Consider the following 26776-nt stretch of genomic DNA (forward strand, 5'->3'; position numbering starts at 1 on the left):
AGTTGTTGCTAAATCTGAAAATAACTGAATTGGTATCGTGCAGTTTTGAGTTTTATTTGCAAAATACACCACTGGACAGTTTGTAGAGTTTACACGAACGAAATGTCGCAAGCTGTGCTCCGAAAGGTCATAGCTTCTGCCTTTCTGCCCCCAAAACATCTCACTTCAGTAGTAGTAAATCCAGTATTTTGTTTTCTATATATAAACAATTGAAATTTCATGCTACACTGGCATCAGCTGTCGTTCGGCCACGCGGTGCTCAAATGATACGACATTGATAACGGAAACCGAAACCGCGTGATGTAGCAGAGCATCCGCGTTCACAGAAATTTTCACAGCACGATGAAAACCGGGGGGAGGGTTGGGAGGGGTTGTAATGTCTACTGGAGTCGGGAATCAGTTGGGGGTTATAAATTTTTGGGTGTAAAGATTTTAGCAGGAACTTTACTAAGAACTGAGTGGACTTTTTAGCCAGTACTTTCGGACCATTACAGTAGTTGGGCTTTTTCGCGTGGAATAACTTGCTTTCATTCATACCCTCCGGTCAATCATGATATACATGCATATCTCCTCGCCCCTAACCTCTGTGGTTTCAGTGTTGTGTGTTTTTATTTTTTATTTTTAGGGAAGTTATTTGATCTCCACACAGAACTTCGAATCAAATGGAGGATTGTAGTAAAACCCACCAAGAAAGTTTCACCTCTACCCAGGATCCAGTTTAGGACATGCGGATGGAGATCAGTATTCCGGATGTTGATCACGTTTCGAAACTGTTTTTGTTGTATGCCTTATGAATTATTACTGATCTTATAAACGGCACGTGCGCTTTCGAAGTTGCCCTGTATTCTGTAATTGCACCTTACAGCACATGTACAACAAGAATTTGGACTGAATGTAGACTACTCAGTTCTATTTTCTGCGGGCTGCCAGGCGGGCTAACCCATTGATTACGACCGTCGAATAAACAACTTTTTATGATACGGTGGAGATCACTAATGAACTGCGTCTGAGCTACGAGACAGTGGGAACGGGGTGGGGAGGGAGGGGAAGGGGGGCATGACCAAATTTTACCCACATGGTGCGTACCCATTTCACTTGTAACCCTTCCTATATATCGTTAAGCCGTAATTTCCACCATGCGTTTCCGCTCAATGATCTGCTACACCTGGGCTCCTGGCTACACTTTTAAATGCTTGACATGATCCCAGTGCGATTTACAATGTCACTTTGCGCCCTTTAAAACTGACTAAATTTCAAATTTTGCTACCCCTTGCCTTCTAGAAGCGTGAAAAGGCACTGTTTTTATCTAGTCTCCCCAAATCTGGCCACTATATGGCGGTACAGTAACACCCCTCTCACCCCTCCCTCAGTACGAGTCTGACGACGCTTGCTTTGTTACCGCCTGTCAACCAAACTGAAGCAGCTTAATTAACTGTGTCTAAAACACTCGACTGAAAGTCTATAGAATTTGCATGCGGGAAGCACACAAAGGAAAACAAAGGATGTATAATTGTTATTAAGGTCAATCAATCTTGAGAGCCAGTCACACGAGTGGTCTGCCATGCGGAACCAACCAATGCATTTTAGAATACTCGGACAAAAGCAGAGTGCGTTGCACTACCTTCCGTTTGAAACCGCGAACCTTGGCTTACCGCATTTTTCATTTTCCGTTCAATTCAATGCACACCGAAAAAGGAAACATTTGTGCTTAATTTTTATGCCGAAAAGTCAGAAACGATTTGAAATAATAAGTTCTGATGTTTGATAGTCTAGGGATAATGCTTTCTCCTGTTTTTTTTTTTTTCTGCCTTGGTTTTTGTCCGTATTATTCTTGGCAAAGCGGAACGGGAGTGGGTGCTTGGTTGACTTCCATATTTAGTCCTCACCGCCGAGAGAACTTTAACACGAATTTACCACCCAATGGAATACGTTTTTTTCTTTTTAATCGAAATGTTATAAATAGGACAGGACAAAACAGAAACGGTACAAAAGGAATAAATATAGCAGTACTAGTCATCTCAACTTGGGTACGAATCCTCTGGGTACGAAACGTCTGGCCTTCCCGATACAGTCGGTAGTCCATGCCAAAAAAATTTTCCCAAATAATTTCCGATCTGAGCCCAGCTGCCGGACCGGCTACAAGGGTGGCCTAATTTTGGATAAACTGCCAAGGAGAGCTTGCGGGGAAAACTGACGGACTCAAAAATCCACTAGCTCGAAATTACCTTTTTTGACCTGTATATCTGACGATCTTCCGGTGGAGCAACCAAGCATTTGTTGCTCCACCGGACGCTATCGCTACGATCAGGAAACGTCCGGCGCGGTGCTGAGAAACCACTGCTCGCAGGGTAGTCTTCCGACTGCCCATGCGTAGTCTTCAGACTGCTAGGATGGTCAAATGTACTCGGCTCCTGTCAAATATGTATGTTGATGTACTGGCTGTAATGATTTACTCTCTGGTGCAACGTAATGAATAAACAATAACAAATTCCACTTAGTCCGTTCCTGTGCTCATCAACAAAAGGAACAACTTGATTTGTACTCCACTTGTGAGCTTACTGTCCTTACCTATCTATATTAGATTACAAGATTGACGAACAATCCGAGAAGGGTTAACCGAAATAACCATAAGGGGCTAGGAAAACAGGATGACCATACCGTATAGCTGCTCTAATGGAGAAAACATGATTTATACAGAAACAGGGTCAGTTAAACCTGAGAAAGGCTAAGGTCCCGTCAACATGTATCCGCTTTGGCTTGAAAATGCAATTGACTTTTTCTTTACAGATTGGCCTTCCGTGCAGCCGCATCCAGTGAAAATGCCCACCAAAACTGACCACAGACTAGACCTGTGTATCCTTGTATTAACAAAGTAGTTGGGAGCGCCTTCCAATTGAATGCCACAAAATCAAACTAATTAAGTCAAATGAACCAAGTGAATACATGTAACCGGCGTCAAGCGCGGAAAAACGCTTGTCAGGAGCCCATGAGTCATCGGCTCCTGCGCTTGTAGCAAGAGACCATTGTTTTGGTTTTCCTTATTAATGCTGAGAAGTTGGCGCAAATTTTACCAACCAATCAAGTACAGCAAAGCAAAACCTGGCAGATACGAAACTACTTTCGACTCTTAATAGGCGATTTTCCACGATGACGTTACTTTACTACAACTGCCGCAATCCTCCTCGTTTCTTTCCTTCTTCTTGAAATTTTGTAATCCAAAAATAACCTTTTATGACGTAAGAGAACGACAGAATGAAGGATTCTGGGTTGTGTTCCCGCATCAGAAACGGTCAGCGGATTGCTTCGTAATTTATGCGCACTTTCAAAATCATTTTGCGTTTGCGCAGACAGGAAATTTGACGTAAGAAAGAAGAAACTTACATTAAAATCACATTATAAAACTGTCTATACGACAGAATCGAGTCGAATCAAAACAAGAAAACTTCTAAAGAAGGCAAAGAACAATGTTCGCCGTGAGAGTTGTGGGTCGATGTTCTTCGACCACTCTTCGGAGTTTTTCCACCTTTTCGATGCAAAATTCGTCCAAATCGATGAGAAGATTTCCAACTAAAAACTGCAACAGGGCGTACCAAACCGAAACTAAAGCATGGAGGTCTTGGGAAGGCACTTCAAAACCTCCTGGTATCACTGGTAAGATTAGTTTCTGCTTCTTTCTACTGAAAGTCACCTTTTATTTTCTAAGATCGTGTGACATACACTCATACATGTTCATTTCGATTCACACAAATGCAAGCTAAAGACTGTTCGGCCTGCAGGGTCTTGTTATGTAAGATGAAGCTTTATTGATATCGATTAGATTTAGTTGCTGTAATGTTACAGTTGAGAGCAATATCGTCTGATGTACCAGCTAGGTTGAAATGAGTTTATTTATTATATAATCCGCTTTATTCTGGAAAAGGCAAAGTAGTTACGTACATGCTGGTAAATAAATGCAAAGTGACAAGCTGCATTACAGGTCTACAAGTGTTTCATTTTGTACTGTGATTACATAAAAATAATTAAGACCAAAAAATATGACTGTTTGACTTTTCCTTTGCTCTTTCTCATAAAAAAAAACAAGCAAACAAACAAACATGTCAAATCAGACAATGTTTATGCATCAATCAATTCCAGTAGTGTCCGTTCAATTCAAGCAGTCTGTCCCGGTGGTTGGGAATTAGTCCACCCCGGAGCATTAGACAGTCTCGGGATTTTTACGTCATAGCACTCTCACTTCCTTTGAATGATAAGTTCATCAGCAAAGATAAGAAATTTGTAGTTACATGTATGTACATCTGAAGAAGGACAAAATGAGTCAGTATATCCACACAACGAGTGGTCACTGGAACAATAGTGAGAAATGACAATTATTTCAAACTTTAAGTCTGGCCTGAATTGACTTTCATTGGAATGAAGGAAAGCCCAGAAATCAAGAAATCAACTTATATTTAGTTTTACAGCGGGGCATTTGAACGGCTCATTTGTCCCGGGGCATGGTGCATTTTGGGGTGGGGGTTTGGGCCCTGCTAGAATTGACTGATCCATTACAGTCAACTCCCTGTATTGCGGAAACCTCAGGACCGTGAGTTGGTGTTCTTAATAGCGAGAGTGCGTAATAGTGGGAATTAATTTTATTTTAGTCAAACATCTGTAATTTATTTTTACCGGGGATTTAGCTGCTGTCTGTATTATCGGGGTGTCCGTAATAGTGAGGTGTGCGCAAGGCGAGAGTTGACTGTACATGGTAATCCTCTAATAATATTGCTGTCTAATTTTGTATGATGTGACATGTTTTGTCTAACCTATGGGACATGTGGGACTGCATAATTTTCTTTTCACCTTACACCCCACGTGGAAGCCTGTTCACAGGTTATGTTTTGTAAAACGAAAGCATCCAAAAGTAATTGGCACATGTTATAATTGAGGGGATGGGGGTATAAAGGTCCTTAAAGTCAATTTTTACGTTGCTGTTTTACTTTATCAAAAATTTGACCAAATTCTGGCAAAATTATGGGATCAAGTTTCTCAAATAAACTGTTACTTGTTTTGCCAAACATAAGGGTACTAATCAAAATGAAACAGAAAATTGTTGAATTTTAGGTTTTTTGTGTTTTCTTCAGATTACCCTCTTTTTTGGCATGTGGCCTATGGTAGTCCATCCAAGAGATGTATGCCCATTTTCCACTTAACATTTTGCCCTATTTTTCAAAAAAATGAAGAATCAACCTATAAATCAGATGAATATACATGTATAATGATTCTGCAGTGGCCAAGATCACCAGTCACATCAATGCCCCATCAGCAATATTTTAATTAAGCTAGATAAAAGACGAGTGGTATGGGTGATAACCCTTAATGACAGCTCTTTAAGCTGAGCTAAGCCATGAATCTTCCTTATTTTTATTTATTTTCGCTGATATCCATTGACAATCTCATCATACATTTTTTTCACAAATTATTTTCACAATAAATATTGTGAATTTATCCATAGTTAATTGAGTGACTGGCTAGGAAACCTTGCTATGAAAACAATGGTGCTGCAATTTATGTTGGAAAGGCCGCATCCCTGCACAATCCTTTGTTTTAACGTTCACACCACAGTTGAACAAAGTTTAACAAAAGCGTTTTGATTGGTCAGTTGCTCCAACGCATTCAAAATTGTATTGTTACAAGTTTGTGCAGGGTCAAGGAGGGCCAAAAAGGCAAACAAAAACATATAACAAAGAAGTTTGTCAGGTTTCCTAACCATTGGCTTTAATTGTCTATGATTTACCATACCAAATTGATATTGTCATTTCTGTATTTCAGCTGAAACTACTGGTCGGGCTGTGGTTGGTGGTGCTGCACTATTTGGAGTAGGAGCTCTGTGCTATTATGGTCTTGGACTCTCCAATGAAGTGGGTGCTATCGATCGAGCCATGGTGTGGCCACAGGTTGTGCGTGACCGTGTTAGGTCAACATACACCTACTTTGCTGGTAGTTTGGCGGTCACGGCAGGAACAGCATATGCCATCAGTCAAAGCAGGGCTATCTACACACTCATGAGAGCTAGTCCTTGGGTGGTAAGCTTGCATTTACTCATTATTAGGTTTATGTGCAGTGTAGTTGTCATGATACAGTGGAACTTCGATATAACGAAGTGCCAAGGGACTAGCAAGGGAAACTGGTTTGTTATATCGAGGGTTCATTGTATTGAGGTTCTGTACCAAACATTTTGAATGGCCAGGCTGGAGAATGTCGTTCATTATACCGAGGCCTTTGTTACATAGAGGTTTGTTAAATCGAGGTTCCACTATATTGGCAAAGGACTTTGATTTTCCTGTTTTCCAGTCACTCTTAATGCAATCTGATTGCCAATTGGCCAGAAGTTTACATGTACATGTAGCATATTTGATTTAATAAGCTTGCTTACAGAATCTACTGTGCTTGTTTAACAAGTCACACGCGAATGATAACTATTCTACTCAAGCTACAGCTGTACATGTATTAATTGTACAACTGTAATTTTTAAAATCCTCAATTAAGATACAGTCAAACCTGTATTGAGTGGTTACCCTCGAAGAAAGGCTAATTAAAAAAGTGACTGTTTAATATAGGTTTTACATGTACAGATTAATAAAATTATTAATATAGCTTGTACCATTTTTTGCCCTTTCTCCATTATATTTATACTATGTTTTTCTAATGTACATGTATTATGTGGAGGTGTGGAGATGAATAAAGATGTAATTATACATTGTACAGAATACACACAAAACACAATAAAATCACCAGTGAGAGACTGTTGCTGCCCTGATGGTCGTACTGTAGCTAAATATGGAGCAGAGGCTAAACATTTGCTTCATGTGTAGTTTGGATACTCTGATAGAAACAGGCTCTTATAGCATATACAGCGTGTAAGAAGCATAGCCTAAGATGTCTATCACTCAGCACCAAATTAGAAAAGGAAGATACGTGTAGGCTTGACCTCAGCTAATTACATGTATGTTTGTGTCACAATTTATTGATGCGCTTGTGCAAATTTATTTGGCATAAATTATTTTCATTTGTGGCGTAGTCTGCAATGCCACTGATATAGAACAACCCTTGCAGTTGCATACAGGTAAAAAGAAAACAAATGTCCTGTGGCTTCCTTACATGCCATAACTCGTTAAATGATTACTCAACAGGTTATTGGAGGCGGGATGATCGCTGCAATAGGGACTTCAATGCTCTGCATGAGTTTGCCGTATGCTCCTGGACTGAATGCAAAGCATCTTGCTTGGGCTGGTAAGTGGCACCAGTAACTACGTACTACAGACTGTAAAATAATGGTAAAAAATGTGAAGATTTCTAGACCTACTCCTCTCCCCTGAATTTACAATGCAGTCTCAAGAAGCACTCTACATACTGAAAGAAATCATTAAGTAATTATAGGTAATTAAATTAAACAGCGATTCTTAGTTTTTTCTGTAAAAGGGGTGATACAATAACTTCTCTTAGTCTCAAATATAATAATTCTACAACATCAAGAAAATTACATAAATTGAATTTATTTATTAAAGGAACAACTTGTAATCTGTTCTACGTGTACATGTAGCACATTTGGAAACAAAAATTATGCGAGAACTTAGCCAACTTTTTTCTGGTTTTAATTTTTATTATTTAATATTTTAAACATACATGTATTTACATACATTGCAAAATACATGTACTGTACAATCAGTCATTCATTACAAGATGCAGTCATATATGTACATGTACATTACATTACAAGAGGCAGTCAATTTACCACCTAGAGTTGCAATCCATGTTGTGACCTAGTACATGATCTATGGCCAGAGACATCCGTTGACAGTTTTAGTTCACTGGGGTGGTGATTTGTAACAAAACTGGACCATTACATGTATTTTCTGAAGCAATTCTGAAGATAGAAAAAAATTGGGGCTTTTGAAAATAACACCTAATCCTTTTTACACTTCCCTTTAAATTGTAAATCCATAACTTATAATATCATTACATATTATCTTATTGCATATGTGTTATATTCAACATGTCTAAGTCATTGTTTGAAGTGTTGAACATATGAGGCATTTTTTTTTATATTCAGGACATGTTTTAAGTACATTGTATTTAAAAACACACTGTGTTCAAAGAAAGAGTGGCTTTTGTAATTTAAAGAAAGTGCTATATGTATAACATGTATATGTTGTGGTTTAAGTTTTGTGGGTTTTAACTTTTTCAAACCAGTTTAATTTTTGTTTTCCCTTGTGCAGTATTCACTGCCATAATCTGAGATATTAAGGGAAATAAAAATCAAACTGGCTTGAAAATTAATATTATTTTTTTAAAACCAAAAAAAATGTGAACCACATCATATACATTGGTGTGAACATTTGACTAGTAATTATTAATAAAATACAGGCATGTAATGTATGCAAAATTATCATTGATGACCAGTGCAAACGGATTACTAACTGCATGTGCTGCTGTACACCCCTTACCTTCTCAAGTGGAATACCCCCCCCCCCCCCCCCCACTCCCTCACCCTCCTTGTAATAAAATTATATAATGTAATCACCTGGGCCCAGTTGTTCGAAAGCCGATTTATGCTAATCTCTGATTAAATATCAACCAAGGTTTTCATCTTGTTCATTTAAAATGTTTTTTAAGGTAATTTTAAGCTGTAGTGGTAACGAAAAGTCTAAAGTAAGTCAAAACTGAGGAACAAAAATCTTATTTGAAAAGTCTTCACTGATAAGTAATTTAACTGGAATCAAAGTTTATGTTAACCTGGGATTAGCTTAATTCGTGCTTTGAACTACTGGGCCCTGAAAAAAACCCCTAGGAAAACCCCTTGCTTCCTCATATATTTCTAGGTGCTGCCAAAACCAGCAAAATGTTTGTTGTCTTTTGAATCTCTTTTTTTTTACGTGATTAAGGATGGTGCCTACTAATACCAAACTATTTTTGCTAGGTTTATGACTATGCGGGAAAAGCAGATCTTAACAAGGGCTACTGAAATCCAAAAAAAAAATGAGGGGGTTACCATGCATTTTTTAGAGATAAATAAGCCTCAATTATTCTAAAAAGCAGTAAAATACAAAGCAGTGTATGGCGTTTTTTTCCAAATTGAAGCTTAATTATTATCTCTGAAAAATGCATCGTTACCTCCAATTTTCTTTTTGTATACTGAAAGCATTTGCTAATTTATGTTTTTTTCCACATAGTGTTAAACCATGAAAAAATATCCCTGTGTTAGTAGTCACAACCCACAGGAAACCTGAGTATCTTGAGATGCTAAGAACGTATGCGCAGCAACAAAAGTAGGCACCGTCCTCAATTCTGGTAATCAAACCATTATGCAACATCAAGAAAGTTAACCATTTCATTCATGTTTCTGAGATGATCAACACGCTGGGATGGGATTCTCTAGAGCATCGCAGACTATTAATTTTTATCAAGCGTGTATGTTTTACAAAATCTACATGTACAAAGGTCTTGTTGGCATCTCAATACCAGCAGAGATCTTACCCATAACAAGAGCTTCACGTCTTCCTAACTGTGCTCCATTCGTGCAACTTTGCACGTTGAATGATACTTTCAAATTTTCATTTTACCCCAGGTCAATTAGGATCTGGAACAACTTAACATTACCTGTGATTCCTGACTCGCTGAATGGTTTTAAAGCTTTCATTTTAGAAATGTAGATTGATGTACATGTATATATATATATATATGCATTTGTATTAGCTTTTACCTTTTTAGTACAGTATTTACTGTTTTCTTTTTGAATTATTTATTTATTTATTTATTTATTTATTTATTTATTTATTTATTTATTTATTTATTATTTTACTTATTTACTCAAACTTCTAGTATAGTATTTTTACTGTTTTAGAAGTATACTGATTAAAGATTTAAAGATTTAAAGAACTACCAAAGTAACACAAAGTAATGCTGTAATTTAATTGTGTTTCAAACAGGCCACAGTGCTGTCATTGGGACCCTTATTGCTCCTCTTATGCTCTTGGGAGGCCCCTTGGTCCTTCGAGCTGCAGCTGTAACTGGTGGTGTAGTAGGGGCCCTATCCCTGACAGCTGCCTGTGCCCCTGATGGCAAGTTCCTAACATGGGGTGGTCCCTTGGCTATTGGACTTGGTGGAGTTTTCATGGCATGTTTGGGTGAGTTGGGATTGAATTTATTCACTCTGTGTAAGGTAACCTTCCAGGAAGATGTCTTACATGTACTGTAAATACAATGACGTATTATTCAGTAATTACACGCAAACTAAATAATAATACATCATTCTCATTTTTTCACCAGGCTTAAAATGTTACATCACATTTCCTTTCATTGCGCATATGCCACTCATTGACATTCCAATCCTAGCAGTATGCAGGATGTTTTTCCTATGAACCTAGTTAATGGCCTTAGCTCCCAGGAGTCTCCTGTAGCTCAGTGGTAGAGCATCCGAACTAGTAATCAGAAGGGTTTGACTCCTGATAGGAGCACGCTGAGTTTGTCTGTGTCATTTACTGAATAAGACATCATTCTCAAAACTTCATTGGCTTTAAAACTTGAGTCAACACAGAAATTTTTGGTGATCTGTGCAGTACATGTATATAAAATTATAAGAATTCAATCATTCATTCATTCATTCATTCATTCATTCATTCATTCATTCATTCATTCATTCATTCATTCATTCATTCATTCATTCATTCATTCATTCATTCATTCATCATTCTTACAATGTACTCGTAAGGGACCTAGTCAAACCTGCTTTACTCGAACAGGACCCACCAAACCGCAAAATAGATGGCTGTAACTGCTTTCAATCCTTCCTCATTGTCAAAAGATAGGGTCTTTATAGCCACCCCTCTACCTACAGCTGTACACCTGTAGCAGTAAAAAATGACTGAGATTCAAACCTCACTTTTCTTGTTTATCTAGCAATCTGACACTTGCTGGCTGAAAATTTCTGTGTTGACGCAAGTTTTAAAGTCAATAAAATTTTAAGAATGGTGTATTATTCAGTAAATGACACAGGCATACTCGGAAAAAAAATCTGAGTGCTCCTATCAGGAGTTGAACCTAAGACCTTCTAGACTGTTCACAGTCCCCCTATTTTTCCGTGGGATTCTCGAGACCGGTACGCTTCGATGGAGCTGCCGCCATCTTGGTTTGGAAAAGCGAGCGCGATCTGGGGAGAGTGTCTAAACTACCGAGTGGAGGGGAGCGGATACTAACACCCACTCCCGCTCCCCTCGGTAGTTTAGACACTCTCCCCAGATCGCGCTCGCTTTTACAAACCAAGATGGCGGCGATTCCATCAAAGCGTACCGGTCTCGAGAATCCCACGGAAAAATAGGGGGACTGTGAACAGTCTAAAGACCTTCCAATTACTAGTTTGGATGCTCTACCACTGAGCTACAGGAGACTCGTGGGAGCTAAGGCCATTAAACTAGGTTCATGGGACAAACAAAATTTACCAACATAATAAAATTTCGTTGGTAATGTGCAACCCCAGACAAGGTGGGTCTACTTCGAAGTCTTGTAATGTGGTATTCCAGTAAAACAACTCAAGCAGGACTTTGATTTACTGCACATTATTTTGTAGTAATTAAACACACACATAATATTTCAGACATGTTTCTGAGTTTTAAACTTGTTCGTTGTTTAGGGACCCTGTTTCTGCCTGCTTCCTCAATGGTGGGGGCTGGACTCCAATCAGTTGTGACATACGGTGGTTTGGTGATCTTTGGAGGCTTCATGCTGTATGATACTCAGAAGATCATCAGAATGGCGGAGACCTATCCTGTGTACGCTGAAAGGCCTTATGACCCTATCAATGCGTAAGTCAGCTGTTAGTACATATACATACAGACAACTCCCCTTATTGCGGACACCCTGGCGACCTTGAGTTAGTGTCCTTAATAGTGAGAGTCTGTAATAGCAGGAATTATTCTATTTCAGTCAAACGTCTGTAATCTAGTTTTGCTGGGGATTTAGGCTTAGCTGCTGTCCGTATTATTGGAATGTCCGTAATAGCGAGGTGTCCTCAAGGCGAGAGTTGACTGTATGTGCCAGTTCTGTGTGATCATCACTGTTGCTACTTGAAAAGATTTTTGTGGTAGATGTCATTGTAAATCCATTTTTTTTTTTTTTTTGCAATTTTTATTTAAGAACAACACGAAGATTTGATCAGGCAAATAAAAAAAATTCTGTCATATCTTTTTTTAACTACATGTAACATTATTATATGGCTGGCTCCGCGAGCGGGCAAGATGAGTCAAGGTCTGCGCTGTGATTGGCTACCCGAGCGGGCAAGATGGAGCTATCTTGCCCGCTCGGGATTACCCGTTGCCCGTCCGCTTGGCATCGAAAGTTTAATCCCAACAACAATGCGGGTTTTCTTCGATTTTCTCGTTGTTTTGGGGGAAAACGCTCACTAAAAAGTTCGGTAAACTCTCAACATTTACCTAAAAGAAAGGAAGGAGAATGGAATCGTCCTGGTGTAGTGAAAACTTCGTTTCAGCTACAATGAATGTGAGTTGAATTGGTGAGTTGCTCTGCGTGTAGTAGTTTAGATAGAATTGATTTTGAAAAACTTATTGTCTCAAGTCGAGTGCCAAATTGATAAGTTCTCTAGGTTTGCAATGACTGTATTTAAATCATAGCGTAGTGGAAGTTGCGGTTAGTGTTTAGAGCAGTTCAGAAAAGTATTTTTTTTAAGTTCGCCGAAGAAGCTCACGTTTTTAATTCAGCCGCTTCTTGCTTGATGTAAACAACAAAATCGTGTCAAAGTTTCGCCCAGTTTTCTGATTTACCTGCTCTTTTTTTCGGCTTATGTTTGCATATAATCTCAAAATCTATTGTTTCATTCAAGAATTAATGATTGGAAGCCGAAAACTGTGAAAAAAAAAATTTATTATTTACGCCACCGCGCGATCGCCTGAAAATGGCGAGTTTGCCGGATTCTATTCAAATCTTCCCGCTCTTGCGAAAATCTAAATTTTTCGTTCTCGATAATTGTACACTTCCTTTAAGCCATTATAAAGTTAGAGCCCTAAGATAATTTAGGATTCCTTGTTTTCCACCATTACATGCTAATCCAAAGGTGCACTGAAAATAAATCTTGCACCGGCCGGCTATGAAGAATTTCTTTCCGAGTAGAGCAGTTTCATGTCGTGTTTTGTTTTGTTATTGTAGTTTTAACTTGATGGTAAAGCCATACAATAAATCCTTTATTGACCAAGCTTGTTCGGTCAAGATGGCTGGATATTGGCCTCGTTCTTTTTTTGCGTTTTTATGAACCTCGACTTCGTCTCGGTCCATAAAAATGCAAAAAAAGAACTTGGCCAATATCCAGCCATCTTGACCTCACGCTTGGTCAATAACGCATATTTATTATATGGCTGGCTCCGCGAGCGGGCAAGATGAGTCAAATCCTGCACTATGATTGGCTACCCGAGCGGGCAAGATGGAGCTATCTTGCCCGCTCGGGATTACCCGTTGCCCGTCCGCTTGGCATCGAAAGTTTAATCCCAACAACAATGCAATCTTTTCTTCGATTTTCTCGTTGTTTTGGGGGAAAACGCTCACTAAAAAGTTCGGTAAACTTTCTCAACATTTACCTAAAGGAAAGGAAAGAGAATGGAATCGTCCTGGTGTAGTGAAAATTTTGCTTCAGCTACAATGAATGTGAGTTGAATCGGTGAGTTGCTCTGCGTGTAGTAATTTTAGATAGAATTGATTTTGTAAAACTTATTGTCTCAAGTCGAGTGCCAAATTGATAAGTTCTCTAGGTTTGAAATGACTGTATTTAAATCATAGCGTAGTGGAAGTTGCGTTAAGTGTTTAGAGCAATTCAGAAAAGTATTTTTTTCAAGTTCGCCGAAGAAGCTCACGTTTTTAATTTAGCCGCGTCTTGCTTGTTGTAAACAACAAAATCTTGTCAAAGTTTCGCCCAGTTTTCTGATTCACCCGTTTTTTTTTCGGCTTATGTTGGCGTATAATCTCAAAATCTATTGTTTCATTCAAGAATTAATGATTGGAAGCCGAAAACTGTGTAAAAATCCTGAAAAATGTTTATTATTTACGCCACCGCGCGATCGCCTGAAAATGGCGAGTTTGCCGGATTCTATTCAAATCTTCCCGCTCTTGCGAAAATCTAAATTTTTCGTTCTCAATAATTGTATACTCCCTTTAAGCCGTTATAAAGTTGGAGCCCTAAGATAATTTAGGATTCCTTGTTTTCCACGATTACATGCTAATCCAAAATGCACTGAAAATAAATCTTGCACCGGCCGGCTATGAAGAATTTCTTTCCGAGTAGAGCAGTTTCATGTCCTGTTTTGTTTTGTTGTTGTAGTTTTAACTTGAAGGTAAAGCCATATAATAAATCCTTTATTGACCAAACTTGTTCGGTCAAGATGGCTGGATATTGGCCTCGTTCTTTTTTTGCGTTTTTATGGACCTCGACTTCGTCTCGGTCCATAAAAACGCAAAAAAAGAACTTGGCCAATATCCAGCCATCTTGACCTCACGCTTGGTCAATAACGCATATGTCTTGGTTAAGTAGATGGAGGGTGTCTGGGACAACCAGGAGATTCTACTGTGGCCAGTCAACCCCTAGATAGAATACACCCCCCCCCCCTCCTTCTCCCCCATGGCTTCCAAATGCAACCCTAACATGAGCCCTCATTTCAGATACCTGAAAATTGAAAGGAACAAAACAATACTTTTCTAGGCTCGATTTCCACCGCTTTCTCGAGTCCGGTCTTTTTCTTCCCTGATAGAGACCACTTCAGCGGTGAGCGTGGGCTCATGTCCCGAACAGCGGCTGATATCCAGCCTATATTTTCCCACTCTCCCCAGTTTTGCCCCCTCCCTTCCCTTCCCAATTGTACAATAGACCATTTCCGAGTTGCTTTGAGCCTCATTATGAAAGCGAGGCTAAGTGCAAAGTTTTTGTCATGAAAATTAGTTTTGTTTGCATTTGAATGAAAACTGATTTTCATAACAAAAGCTTTGCACTTAGCCTCGCTTTCATAATGAGGCTCACAGAAACTCGGAAATAGCCTATTGTGATAACAGTTTTGACGCTAATCACGATTGATATTCTTTGTACCCTCGGGAACCATGTTACTGTAATCAAAATAGCCTATAGCTGTATTACAGTAAAATGGCATTTGTTCCCTCTCTTTCAGGTCCATTGGAATATACATGGACACAATCAACATTTTTATCCGAATCCTTACCATCATGGCTTCCTCGAACACGCGACGAAGGAAGTAATTCGTGGTTAGTTGAGCTTTTTGCTAGATTATTACCTGGTGAAATTCCCAAGTAAAATGGACACTTGAGCGCAGCAAACAGAATACTGCATATATAACCTTGAATTTTGAACTGAGAAATTGCAGCGTCATGGTATCACAGGTACATTGCTAGTTATAGCGAAGGTTCATCTATCACTCCAGGCTATTTTTGCCTTCTATGTGTACCGTAGAGGAAATAGCGCCTTTTTTTTGTTTTTTATTTTCGTTTGACTTTTTCAACGTGAATAAACTGGCTCGCAGTTTACATCCAACTTCGTCTCACTTCTTAGCTAATTTCATTGGTGATGGGACTGGCGGTTATTTCAGTTGCCATGGCAACAAAGTGGCACTTTAATTGAAGGAACGCTTTCAAAATCAAAATTGACGAAATGAATTGTATAGAGTGTTTTCATTCACGTGACTACTGGCCATATTGGTTTACTGAAACAAAAGAAAGTATTTGCATAAAAATAGAGTTCAATTCCCAGAGGTTTAGTTTGGGACACCAACATGGCCGCCATTTCTTTGTTTTGGGACACCAACATGGCCGTTGTGACGTCATGTGAAAACACTCTATAATTATACTAGTAGAGCAAACCTTATTGCAGTGCTGTACTTTTTAAGAACATCCAGCTAGCTTCGATTAATATGCTTTATAAGCGTGCTACCGCTGTTGTTTTCTTTTCATAAAGAAAAAATAAAGGTGTTCAATGACTTCATTCTTTTTAGCCCTACATCATACCACACTCTCCCCACCCCCGGAAAGCTTTTTACGGACCCCATGGATAATTAGGTACTGTTTACATGCAGGGAGGAATGTCCTAGCACTGGGAAGATCCCAGAAGGGGGAACAACGTTTCGTTTGGTTTACATGCAGACATTTCGGCCGGGGTGGTAACCAAGTAGAGAAGGAATTCCTCTTATTAACCGAGTTCGAGGTCCGTATTGTAAGTTTCGGATCGAGTTTTTTCCTGAGCGCTTGGGCCATAAATCAACGGGATAAAAACGAGGATCCGTAACTTACAATACGGACCGAGAAAACGAGGTTAGTAAGATATTTATTATATCTCTAAGGTTAATCGGACGCGCGGGAAAGGAAACTAGTTGATGTCAAGGGTAATTTAACGGGCCGTACAGTGAAGTACGGTCCGCGTACTAACTGAGAGATATATTAAAAGATAAAAAAAGTTGTCTGCCTTTAGTAGCTGAACGTCCGGCGGCCGCCATGTTTTTTTTTTGTCTTTAGTACTACCATGTAAACTACATTTACCTTCGCTGCTCCTGCTAGGATCTTCCGTGCGAAGGTAGATTATATGGTGCTAGGATCTTCCTATCTCTCAGGTTCGAAGATCCTAACACTAAGGCCAAATACAACCTTTTACATGTAAACTGAATACAGAAAACATACGGCGCTAGTATGATCCGCTTTCAGGGATCTTCCTAGTGCTAGGATCTTTCGCTTTCCATGTAAAGAACCAAATACAACCTTTTGCATGTAAACTGAATACAGAAAACATATGGCGCTAGTATGATCCGCCCTCTAGGATCTTCCTAGTGCTAGGATCTTTCTCTTTCCATGTAAACAGCCCCTTGGTTTCCTGGTTAGGTTGCTAAGGTGGCGGGGGGGGGGGGGGGGGTGGCGAAAATGGGCTCGCGTTTGGGTAACTGTGCTTAGTTTAAACTTCCTTCTTCAAACTGTTATGTTTGTTCCCTTCCGGGAGACGTTTTTTGTACCGAAATTTTAGAGATGAACCCTAATTACGTGGGATGCCTGTGCAGCCCACGTTATAAAATGGGGGCCGTTTGTATCCACAAATGCGCATCTTTCAATTATTTACTCGTTTTAGATGTATCAAATTCAGTTTTCTCCTAGAGGGGATCTTTTTGTCTCGTATTGTCCTTATTGTCTTTAACAAAAACGGTCCAATCAGAATGCAATATTTTAGTGTATGTCAGGAGGGATCGGACGGGAGTTAATTACGCGGGATGCCCTGAGGGGGCATACCGTGTCTAAAAACGGGACGATTTCTTTTTCCTCGTAGCTACAAATCTGCACATTAATTTATTCATTAAACTCACCTCTCTCCTAGTCGGGATGTATTGTTTTGATTGTCTTCAACAAAAGCAGGCCAATCAAAATCCATTCTTGTCGCGTATATCGCGAGGGAGGGGACCCACTCACCCCTACTAGTGTGACGTCAAAGCATCATTCATTAATATCGGATTAAATTTGGCGCCATATTGTTAACATGTTGTGGACTCAAGTGTGCCGTTTTCAAACGAAAATTTATCATTTTGAAACGGTAAATCAAAATAATAACCTCTAAGAAGCACTCGACACTTAAAACGGTGGAAATTGGAGAGTTCCTGGCGAAGGAATCGTGCTTTGTTTGACAGCCCCGAACCACGATAGGAGACAGAAAAGAGGTCATCGAGAAGCTTACGTTATCGTAACGGAATTCCCGAAATTTCCAGTGAGATCCTCAGTAGCGTAACACAAGGGAGACAACATAACGCGATCTTCGTGACTCAAAATATTCCATTAGCAATGATATTTTTATCAATCGGCGAGGCAAACAGTTGGAATAAATGAATCAGCCCCAGCATCTTCGAGAGTTCCTGGCGAAGGAATCGTGCTTTGTTTGACAGTCTTAGACCACGATGGCAGACTGAAAAGAGGTCACTTACATTATCGTAATGGAATTTGCGCAATTTCCCTTGAAACCCCGAGTAGGGTAACACAAGGGAACAACGTAACGCGATCTTCGTGACTCAAACTATTTCATTAGGAAGGATCAACAAATCGGTACATTAATTTATTCATTAAACTCTCCGTTCTCCTACTCGGGATGTATTGTTCTGATTGTCTTCAACAACAGCAGGCCAATCAAAATCCATTCTTGTCGCTTATATCGCGAGGGAGGGGACCCACTCACCCTTACCTGTGTGACGTCAACGCATCATTACGCGGGATGCCCTGAGGGGGCATACCGTGTCTTAAAACGGGTCGATTTCTTTTTTTTTTTCTTCGTCGTAGTTACAAATCGGTACATTAATTTATTCATTAAACTCTCCCCTCTCCTACTCGGGATATATTGTTCTGATTGTCTTCAACAACAGCAGGCCAATCAAAATCCATTCTTGTTGCTTATATCGCTAGGGAGGGGACCCACTCACCCTTACCTGTGTGACGTCAACGCATCATTTGATTTCTTCATTAAAACTGCACTAAATTGTTGCACCATATTGTTTATAACATATTCTGGACTAAAGTGTGCCGTTTTCAAACAGCAATTTCACCATTTTGAAGCGGCAAATCGAAAGAATAACTTCTAAGAAGCACTCGACATTAAAAACGGTGGAAATTGGTGAGTTCATGGCGAAGGAATCGTGCTTTGTTTGACAGTCTTAGACCACGACGCGAGACTGAAAAGAGGTCATTGAGAAGCTTACGTTATCGTAATAGAATTTCAAAAATTTCCGGTGAAAGTCTAAGTCGCGTAACACAAGGGAAGCAACGTAACGTGATCGTCGTGACTCAAACTATTCCATTAGCAAGGATAGTTTTATCAATCGGCGAAACATACCGTTGAAATAAATGAATCAGCCCCAGCATCACGCGTAATGCCAGTATAGCAGGCATCTTGTTCATTAAACTCTCCCCTCTCCTACTCGGATGTATTGTTTTGATTGTCTTCAACAAAAGCAGGCCAATCAAAATCCATTCTTGTCGCTTATATTGCGAGGGAGGGGACCCACTCACCCCTACCTGTGTGACGTCAATGCATCATTTGATATATTTATTAAAGACGGATTAAGTCGCGCCATATTGTTTTAACATGTTCTGGACTCAAGTGTGCCGTTTTCAAAGGGAAATTTCACCATTTTGAAGCGGCAAATCGAAAGAATAACTTCTAAGAAGCACCCGACACGTAAAACGGTGGAAATTGGTGAGTTCTTAGTGAAGGAATCGTGCTTTGTTTGACAGTCTTAGACCACGACGCGAGACTGAAAAGAGGTCATTGAGAAGCTTACGTTATCGTAATGGAATTTGACAAATTTCCGCTGATAGTCTGAGTCGCGTAACACACGGAAAACAACGTAACGCGATCGTCGTGACTCAAACTATTCCATTAGCAAGGATAGTTTTATCAATCGGCGAAGCATACAGTTGGAATAAATGAATCAGCCCCAGCATCTCGCGTAATGCCAGTATAGCAGGCATCTTGTTTGATTTCTTGATTAAAAGTGCTTTAAATTGTCGCGCCATATTGTTTATAACGTGTTCTGGACTAAAGTGTGCCGTTTTCAAACGGAAATTTCACCATTTTGAAGCGGCAAATCGAAAGAATAACTTCTAAGAAGCACTCGACATTTAAAACGGTGGAAATTGGTGAGTTCCTGGCGAAGGAATCGTGCTTTGTTTGACAGTCTTAGACCACGACGCGAGACTGAAAAGAGGTCATTGAGAAGCTTGCGTTCTCGTAATGGAATTCCACACATTTCCGGTGAAAGTCTGAGTCGCGTAACACAAGGTAAACAACGTAACGCGATCGTCGTGACTCTATTCCATTAGCAAGGATAGTTTTATCAATCGGCAAAGCATACAGTTGGAATAAATGAATCAGCCCCAGCATCACGCGTAATGCCAGTATAGCAGGCATCTTGTTACTATTGTGATTATTCAGGTCCTAGTGGTCTCTCGGTGGAACTGAAAAGGCTTGACTTTAGTGGCGTGGCCATATTGTTTTAATGTTTTAAATTCCAATGTGCCGTTTTCAAAAAGAAAACTAACCCTTTTGAAGCAGTAAATCGAAAGAATAACTTCTAAGAAGCACTCGACAGTGAAAACGGTGGAAATTGGAGAGTTCAAAGCGAAGGAATCATGCTTCTGTTTGACAGTTGTAGAACCATCCAGAATACGTGGGGGAAAGATCATTGATAAGCTAAAACACACATCGCATGACTTTGTCGATTTGATGCTTAAACGCAACTGGAAATCCACTTCACAAAAAGATTAAAGGTTTGATTGTCAATTTTTACTAAAAGTTTTCATTTAGGAAAGCTTTTTGCCTGTTTTCTTTCTGTTTTTTTTTGATGAAACGAAAACAATTTGTAATCTTACATTGTAATCTTACACTTTTATTTACATAACCAGAGTAGAAAACGTGAGTCACGCCACGTTATTGTAATAGAATCTCCGGTACAACGAAAGACTTTTGTATGAGAAGCAAAAATATGATGAAAGTTGTCAAGTTTTCATCTATGCAAAAAGTTATGATTAGCAGTGAACTTTTCAGATAAAAAGAGTGCTCCTTTCAGCTGAAGACATTGCGGGAACTATTTTTTGGCGGCAAAATTTCAAGTAGCGCAACTCAATATCACGCAATCTTTCTGACTAAAACTGTTCAGTTAGTTCAATCGCGAAGGGAGGGAAGGTTAAAAAATCGGTGAGGCGTACAATAAATGAGGCCACTAGTGCTAAACATAGTCAACGCATCCCACGTAAACGCTCTGAAAAGCGTCTTGTTGTGTTATTACGAAGTCCCCGATATGACGTCATTCAGCCCGAACAAAGTCACAGTAGAATGTGTGCAACAGAACCCCCCAATGTAACAAACTCGTCGTTATAACGAACCCAAATTACAAATGTTGTTTGTTTGTTTGTTCGTCTGTTTGGTTTTTGTTGTTTGTTTATCTTTTAACTTTGTGAACAAATTGGGCCAGTTACAGAGTCTAACTTAAGCCGCGGCTTAAGACAATCAGTGGGCCTCCAAATCTGTTATAAGTGGTTTATTTTAAGTAGATAAATAGTGTTCTAGTCTGGGATACAAGTCTTCTTGTTAATGTCAGCAGCAGACAATGTTTAGATATAACTGTTGGCAAAATTGAAAACGGCTTAGAACGTGGTTTTGTTAAACATCGTCTAAACTGTCTTTTATAACTGACCCATTGAATCCGGTGGGCGATGGCAACGGAACATGTTAAAGAGATATTGATCACAACAACTCGGTATTTCTATTTATCAGATTCATCGCCATCAAAACAGGTACAAGAACAAAACAGAAATACAAGGAACAAAATGATTGGTCCAAAGGGTATCAGTGCGCAAAACGGAACAACGAGACTCATGCGAGGCGCAACCCCTTAAACATCATTAAAACGTAATAACAAATAGATAATAATGACTTTATTTAAGTGTCGAGGTATGTAGCGCCGCAGCGCGAATTGGAGACGCTATAAACCAATGAAATAAATATGCAAACTGACAACATAAGATACATTAAGAAATCTTTAAGTTAAGCACAGTGGCAAGGGCAGCCTCGTGCAAGAGACCATGAGCAAGACATGTTAATAACATAGATTGGAGTCCAACAAAGTGGCACGCAGAAAACGTTTAAAAATTTCCGAAATTGTTCAGAAGAGGCCACGTTACGTACAGTATTCCAGCATTTCTGTCTGACGATTGAGTAAATTGCGTTGAAAGGGCCAAAATGTAAGATTTAAATGGCATCCGTGATTTAAATAAAACGTACCTCATACGTCACTGGATATATCATTGAATGCCTTTTTTGTTGGAAGAGGAGGATTTGACTTCGGAAGAAATGAAATTACACCTTTAAGCCCTACTAGAGGCCTCCATGGGGTTAACCGTCAGCCGTCAAACAGCCTAAAATTTAACCGTCAACCGTAAAAAAAGCAGTTTTTCCTAGCCGTCAAATGGTTTCAAGGTCTTTCAAATATCACTATTTCAGCTGGTCATCCTGGACTTCTGGCTCTCAAAGAATCGTTTCAACTGGTAAACCAGATTCCATGTTTTCAAATATACTCACTTTATGGTATTTTCCACTTAATTTGCGTCTAAACTGACAACACAACTAACTTCTGTCTGGAAGTACTTCTGGTTTCAAAATATTAATGACTTACTTTAACCTCATGTTCATATTAAAAAACACAAAAGTTATTAACTTTAACTTATGGAAGAAATTTCCCCTTTCCCCTAACATTTAACCGTCAACCGTGCAAGCTATCGAGTCCCTCCTGACAGTGATCAGCATCAAATTTCTCCTTGTAATATAAATGCTTATTCAACCCCTGAGGTCATGAGAATTAAGGATATGATCCCCAAGGTGAATTTTCTTGATACTTTGATAAATTCTACCCAATACTTTTATAAGAAAAGTATGGAGATAAGATAGGAGAATTTGTTCTTTGATATTAGGCGTTCACTGAAGGGTTAAACGAGGGAAACAGCACAAAAAAAAAAAAAAAAGGCGGGGGGGGGGGGGGAGGACGCTTGCTCGATATTTCAAATACTGGAAATCTTTTCGAGATTTCTGCTGTGATTTTCCTTTCCCTTAGCCTCTTGAGGCAAGTTAGAATTTTCTTAATTATTATCAAAATCGGTCTATTTCTGTACTTATTTAGATCACGACGGTTTATTTTTGTCTACTTTTGTAGTTTGGCAAAAAGGAAATATTGACCCCGACGTGATTTGAACACGCAGCCTTCTGATCTGGAGTCAGACGCGCTACCATTGCGCCACGGAGTCAACGGTGGCAAGCGGTTGAAAAAAAGTAATTAAAATTCAATTCTCTCCCACGCTGCATTGTGTAAAATGTTGTAATAGCAATCGCGCAAAAGCGATGTCCGCCAAAGGAGAATAGTCACCGGAGCTGAAGGGGTGTGTAAGCCAAAGCACACTCCTCTATCGAAAGTAAAGGTGCATTTAAACGATTTCAACATTTGACCAACATCCTTTCATTCAACAAAAGTTGAAGGGATGTTGTGCAAATGTTGGACAAATGTTGAACGGAGTGTTCAAACGGCTTCAACACCATTCAACATTTTCGAGAATAAAGGAAATGTTGTATGGATGTTGAATTTGATTCAGCAAGCTTTCAACATTTTTTACACTTTTAACAATGTTGAACGACCTGTTTAAACGCCCCCAACATTTGGTTCAAAAAAGTGTTGAATACATTTTGGACCGAATGTTGAAGTCGTTTAAGGTTACCCGGGACCTTCAGAGGTGTCTCGCGTTTAAGCGATGTAGCGCGTCCAGTTTAAACTGTAGATACCTAAACCCCTATATCAAATAAAAGCTTGTAGAGCTGACTATCAAACCATACCAAGAATTGTGAACTAAAATAAATTGTCGAATTTTTCACGACCTCTAATTGCGAGCGTCCGAATCACCTTTTTAAAGCTACAAGTCAAAGTGAATTTTGTTTTTTGTTTATTTAATTTGCTCCTCAGTTTCCGGACCCAAAGCGCTAAAAAAACGTGTCTGCGTTTTGGCATATTCAATCGCAATGAAAAGTTAGAGCATTTTCGAAATAGGATGAAAAAATGTGGAGTAATCGTACAAAAATCGCTCTCGGAGAAAAAATATTTCGAAAGAAAAAATTCGCAGACACGTTTTTGTTGTTTATATGTTAAACTAGCTACTGTCCAGATTTGAAGGCAAACGAACAAATTCCTTTTGAGTTTTAGCTCTTTGAAGTGGCTCTTCCAAGTGAAAAAAATTTATTGGAGAAAACAGCGCTAAAAATTCGGCAATTCATTTTATTTCAAAATTCTTGGTTTAGTTGGATAGCCAGCTCTATAAGCTTTAATTTGATATAAGGGTTCAGGTATCTACAGTTTAAACCGGACGCGCTACATCGCTTGGACGCGTGACACCTCTGAAGACACCTCTGAAGGTACCGGGTAACCTTAAACGGGGCTTAAGGAGAAGTAAAAGTGGAAAGTTCAGATTTGATTTACTGTTGATGTATAGTAAAATCTGATATCACTAGAGGCTCTCTTATCTCAGTGTGTGCGCGCCGACTACTAAGAGAAGCTTCAGCGAGCGGACAATCACACTTGTGACAGCAATAAAAGCATACTTAGGAAATCATCTTCATTTTTCACATATATATTTTAATATTGAACTATTGAAAAGACGAGATGACACACAGTCACCCTGTTGCCAAATAATAGTGATTCGATTAGAATAGAATAGGATGGAATAGAACCACACCTTAAAAAAAAAAAGTAACCGGAAGACATTTTTACTGAAAAACATAATTTTCTATTCCTTCTGGTTTACTGATTAAGCGAATAAAGTAATTTTCGTAAATGAACAAATAAATATATTTATTTAGAGTCTGCAAGAAGCAAAGCTAAAAAAAGTCTTAGTTGACCCCGACGTGATTTGAACACGCAGCCTTCTGATCTGGAGTCAGACGCGCTACCATTGCGCCACGGAGTCAGCTGTGTACGCTACATCTTTATCACACGTAATTCATCACATCAATTGCTTTTTTGATCTGATTTTTTCACTGTCACATTTGTTGGGATGCTATGGTTATTTAGTGATTTAGCCAACCCAATGTTACATTTACATACATACATACCCTTTATTTATCAGGTGTGATTTTTCTTTCCCTTAGCCTCTGAGGCAAATTAAAATTTTCTTAATTATTATCGAAATTGGTCTATTTCTGTACTTATTTAGATCACGACGGTTTATTTTTGTCTACTTTTGTAGTTTGGCAAAAAGGAAATATTGACCTCGACGTGATATGAACACGCAGCCTTCTGATCTGGAGTCAGACGCGCTACCTTTGCGCCGAGGAGTCAACTATGGCAAGCACTTGAAAAAAAGTAACTTAAATTCAAAGCTCTCCCACGCTGCATTTTGTAAAATGTTGCAATAGCAGTCGCGCAAAAGCGTTGTCCGCCAATTAACAAATCGACGGCAGTTTTCTATGGTCTATACTCTTTTAGTATAAATCTACTAGTGTTCTATCACGAATGCCGTTCTCTGATTGGCTACGCTACTCGCTATCTATTCTGTGATAGATAGTGAGTAGCGGTTTTCAACAAAACGGCGGCCGCTTCCTCTCGTTTTCGAAGTGTCTGCGATTAGGTTATATATAATTTACTTGTTTAATTTTGAACGACTAGTAGATTTATACTAAAACAATTAGATTATTCGCTCTCGATTTCTATGCGTGATAGCTGATTCGGGCTGCGCCCTCGTCAGCTATCATGCGATAGAAATCTCGAGCTCATAATCTAATTGTTAAATAGACCATAAAATGACGTCAAAAAATGTTCAAACCTTGGTTTCACTGCCAAGTTTTGGACATTTTATGGCGTCATTTTATGGTCTATAAGAGTATAGACCATAGAAAACTGCCGTCGATTTGATTTTTACAATAACATGGAAAAAGTGCGAGCGGAATTGGCTATTTTTTTCGTTGAGAAAGCGCGCGCGTAACATCTGACGTCATTTTTATTGTCTGTTCTCTTATAGACAATAGCTACGAGCCAATCAGCGCGCGGGAATTTGGACAGTTATTGTAAAAAGGGGAATAGTCACCGGAGCTGAAGGGGTGTGTAAGCCAAAGCACACTCCTCTATCGAAAGTAAAGGCGCATTTCAACGATTTCAACATTTGACCAACATTCTTTCATTCAACAAAAGTTGAAGGGATGTGCAAATGTTGGACAAATGTTGAACGTAGTGTTCAAACGGCTTCAACACCATTCAACATTTTCGAGAATAAAGGAAATGTTGTATTGATGTTGAATGAAAGTTTAAACCGATTTAAATTTGATTCAACAAGCTTTCAACGTTTTTTACACTTTCAACAATGTTGGACGACCTGTTTAAACGCCCCCAACGTATGGTTCAACAAAGTGTTGAATGCATGTTGGACCGAATGTTGAAGTCGTTTAAACGGGGCTTAAAGAGAAGTAAAAGTGGAAAGTTCAGATTTGATTTACTGTTGGTAAAACTAAACTTTGACAGTACTCACAGCAGACAAAGTTTGGGGGGGGGGGGGGGGTAAACTTCGCGTTTAACACTCTTTTAGATAGATAGATATCTTTACTTAAGGAGGGAAGCTACTTGAGTATTTACATATATAATAAAAACTGATATCACTAGAGGCCCTCTTATCTCAATGTGTATTGTCTGTAAGTCCCAGGAAAGGTAGCCCCGTCAGTGGAACAGCACTTTTGCAACTGGGTGGCTGGAAGGGAGGGGTGGCGGGATGTATTAAGGGGTACCTCTGGTATAGCTGATTACCAAGACCACCCTGTCGTCAACAGCGCGTCGACTACTAGGAGAAGGTTCAGCGAGTGGACAATTACACTTGGGACAGCAATAAAAGCATACTCAGGAAATCATCTTCATTTTTCACATATATATTTTAATACTGAACTATTGAAAAGACGAGATGACTCACAGTCACCCTGTTGCAAAATAATAGTGATTCGATTCAGGCCCGTAGCAAGGCTAAAACAACTGAGGAGGCTTAGCGAAATAGTTAAACAAAACTATCCCCCCCCCCCCCCCCCCTCCTCGCCCCGTCACTCAAAACACGGACTGATTAAGAAGTTCAAGATGCAACAAGAACAGAAAAAAAAAAAAACAAACAAACAAACAACCAAAAAAAAAAGGATAGATTTAGTAAATAA

General features: G+C 39.3%; 1 protein-coding gene and 2 non-coding genes across 3 annotated transcripts; 1 reads left to right on the top strand and 2 right to left on the bottom strand.

Moving 5' to 3' along the window:
* Positions 1–3338: 3338 nt before the first annotated feature.
* On the top strand, positions 3339–16021 carry LOC146485342 (growth hormone-inducible transmembrane protein-like). Its single transcript, XM_085103493.1, has 6 exons — positions 3339–3651; positions 5809–6062; positions 7170–7269; positions 9966–10163; positions 11666–11837; positions 15195–16021. Exons 1-6 carry the CDS (start codon positions 3465–3467, stop codon positions 15280–15282), a joined length of 999 nt encoding a protein of 332 aa, XP_084959619.1. The 5' UTR covers positions 3339–3464; the 3' UTR covers positions 15283–16021.
* A 6761-nt stretch (positions 16022–22782) lies between these two features.
* On the bottom strand, positions 22783–22854 carry Trnaw-cca (transfer RNA tryptophan (anticodon CCA)). The gene has a single exon. It is a non-coding gene; the product is annotated as a tRNA-Trp (tRNA).
* A 1632-nt stretch (positions 22855–24486) lies between these two features.
* Trnaw-cca (transfer RNA tryptophan (anticodon CCA)) lies at positions 24487–24558 on the bottom strand. Its single transcript has one exon. It is a non-coding gene; the product is annotated as a tRNA-Trp (tRNA).
* Between the last annotated feature and the right edge of the window lie 2218 nt (positions 24559–26776).

This window comes from Pavona decussata, unplaced genomic scaffold (assembly GCF_977016875.1).
Source record: "Pavona decussata unplaced genomic scaffold, jaPavDecu1.1 SCAFFOLD_26, whole genome shotgun sequence".
Taxonomy (NCBI): domain Eukaryota; kingdom Metazoa; phylum Cnidaria; class Anthozoa; order Scleractinia; family Agariciidae; genus Pavona; species Pavona decussata.

Coding starts and splice junctions, on each gene's coding strand:
- LOC146485342 (XM_085103493.1), top strand. CDS start 3,465: ATGTTCGCCGTGAGAGTTGTGGGTCGATGTTCTTCGACCACTCTTCGG. Junction 3,652..5,808: donor AAAACCTCCTGGTATCACTG/GTAAGATTAGTT, acceptor TCTGTATTTCAG/CTGAAACTACTGGTCGGGCT. Junction 6,063..7,169: donor TGAGAGCTAGTCCTTGGGTG/GTAAGCTTGCAT, acceptor ATTACTCAACAG/GTTATTGGAGGCGGGATGAT.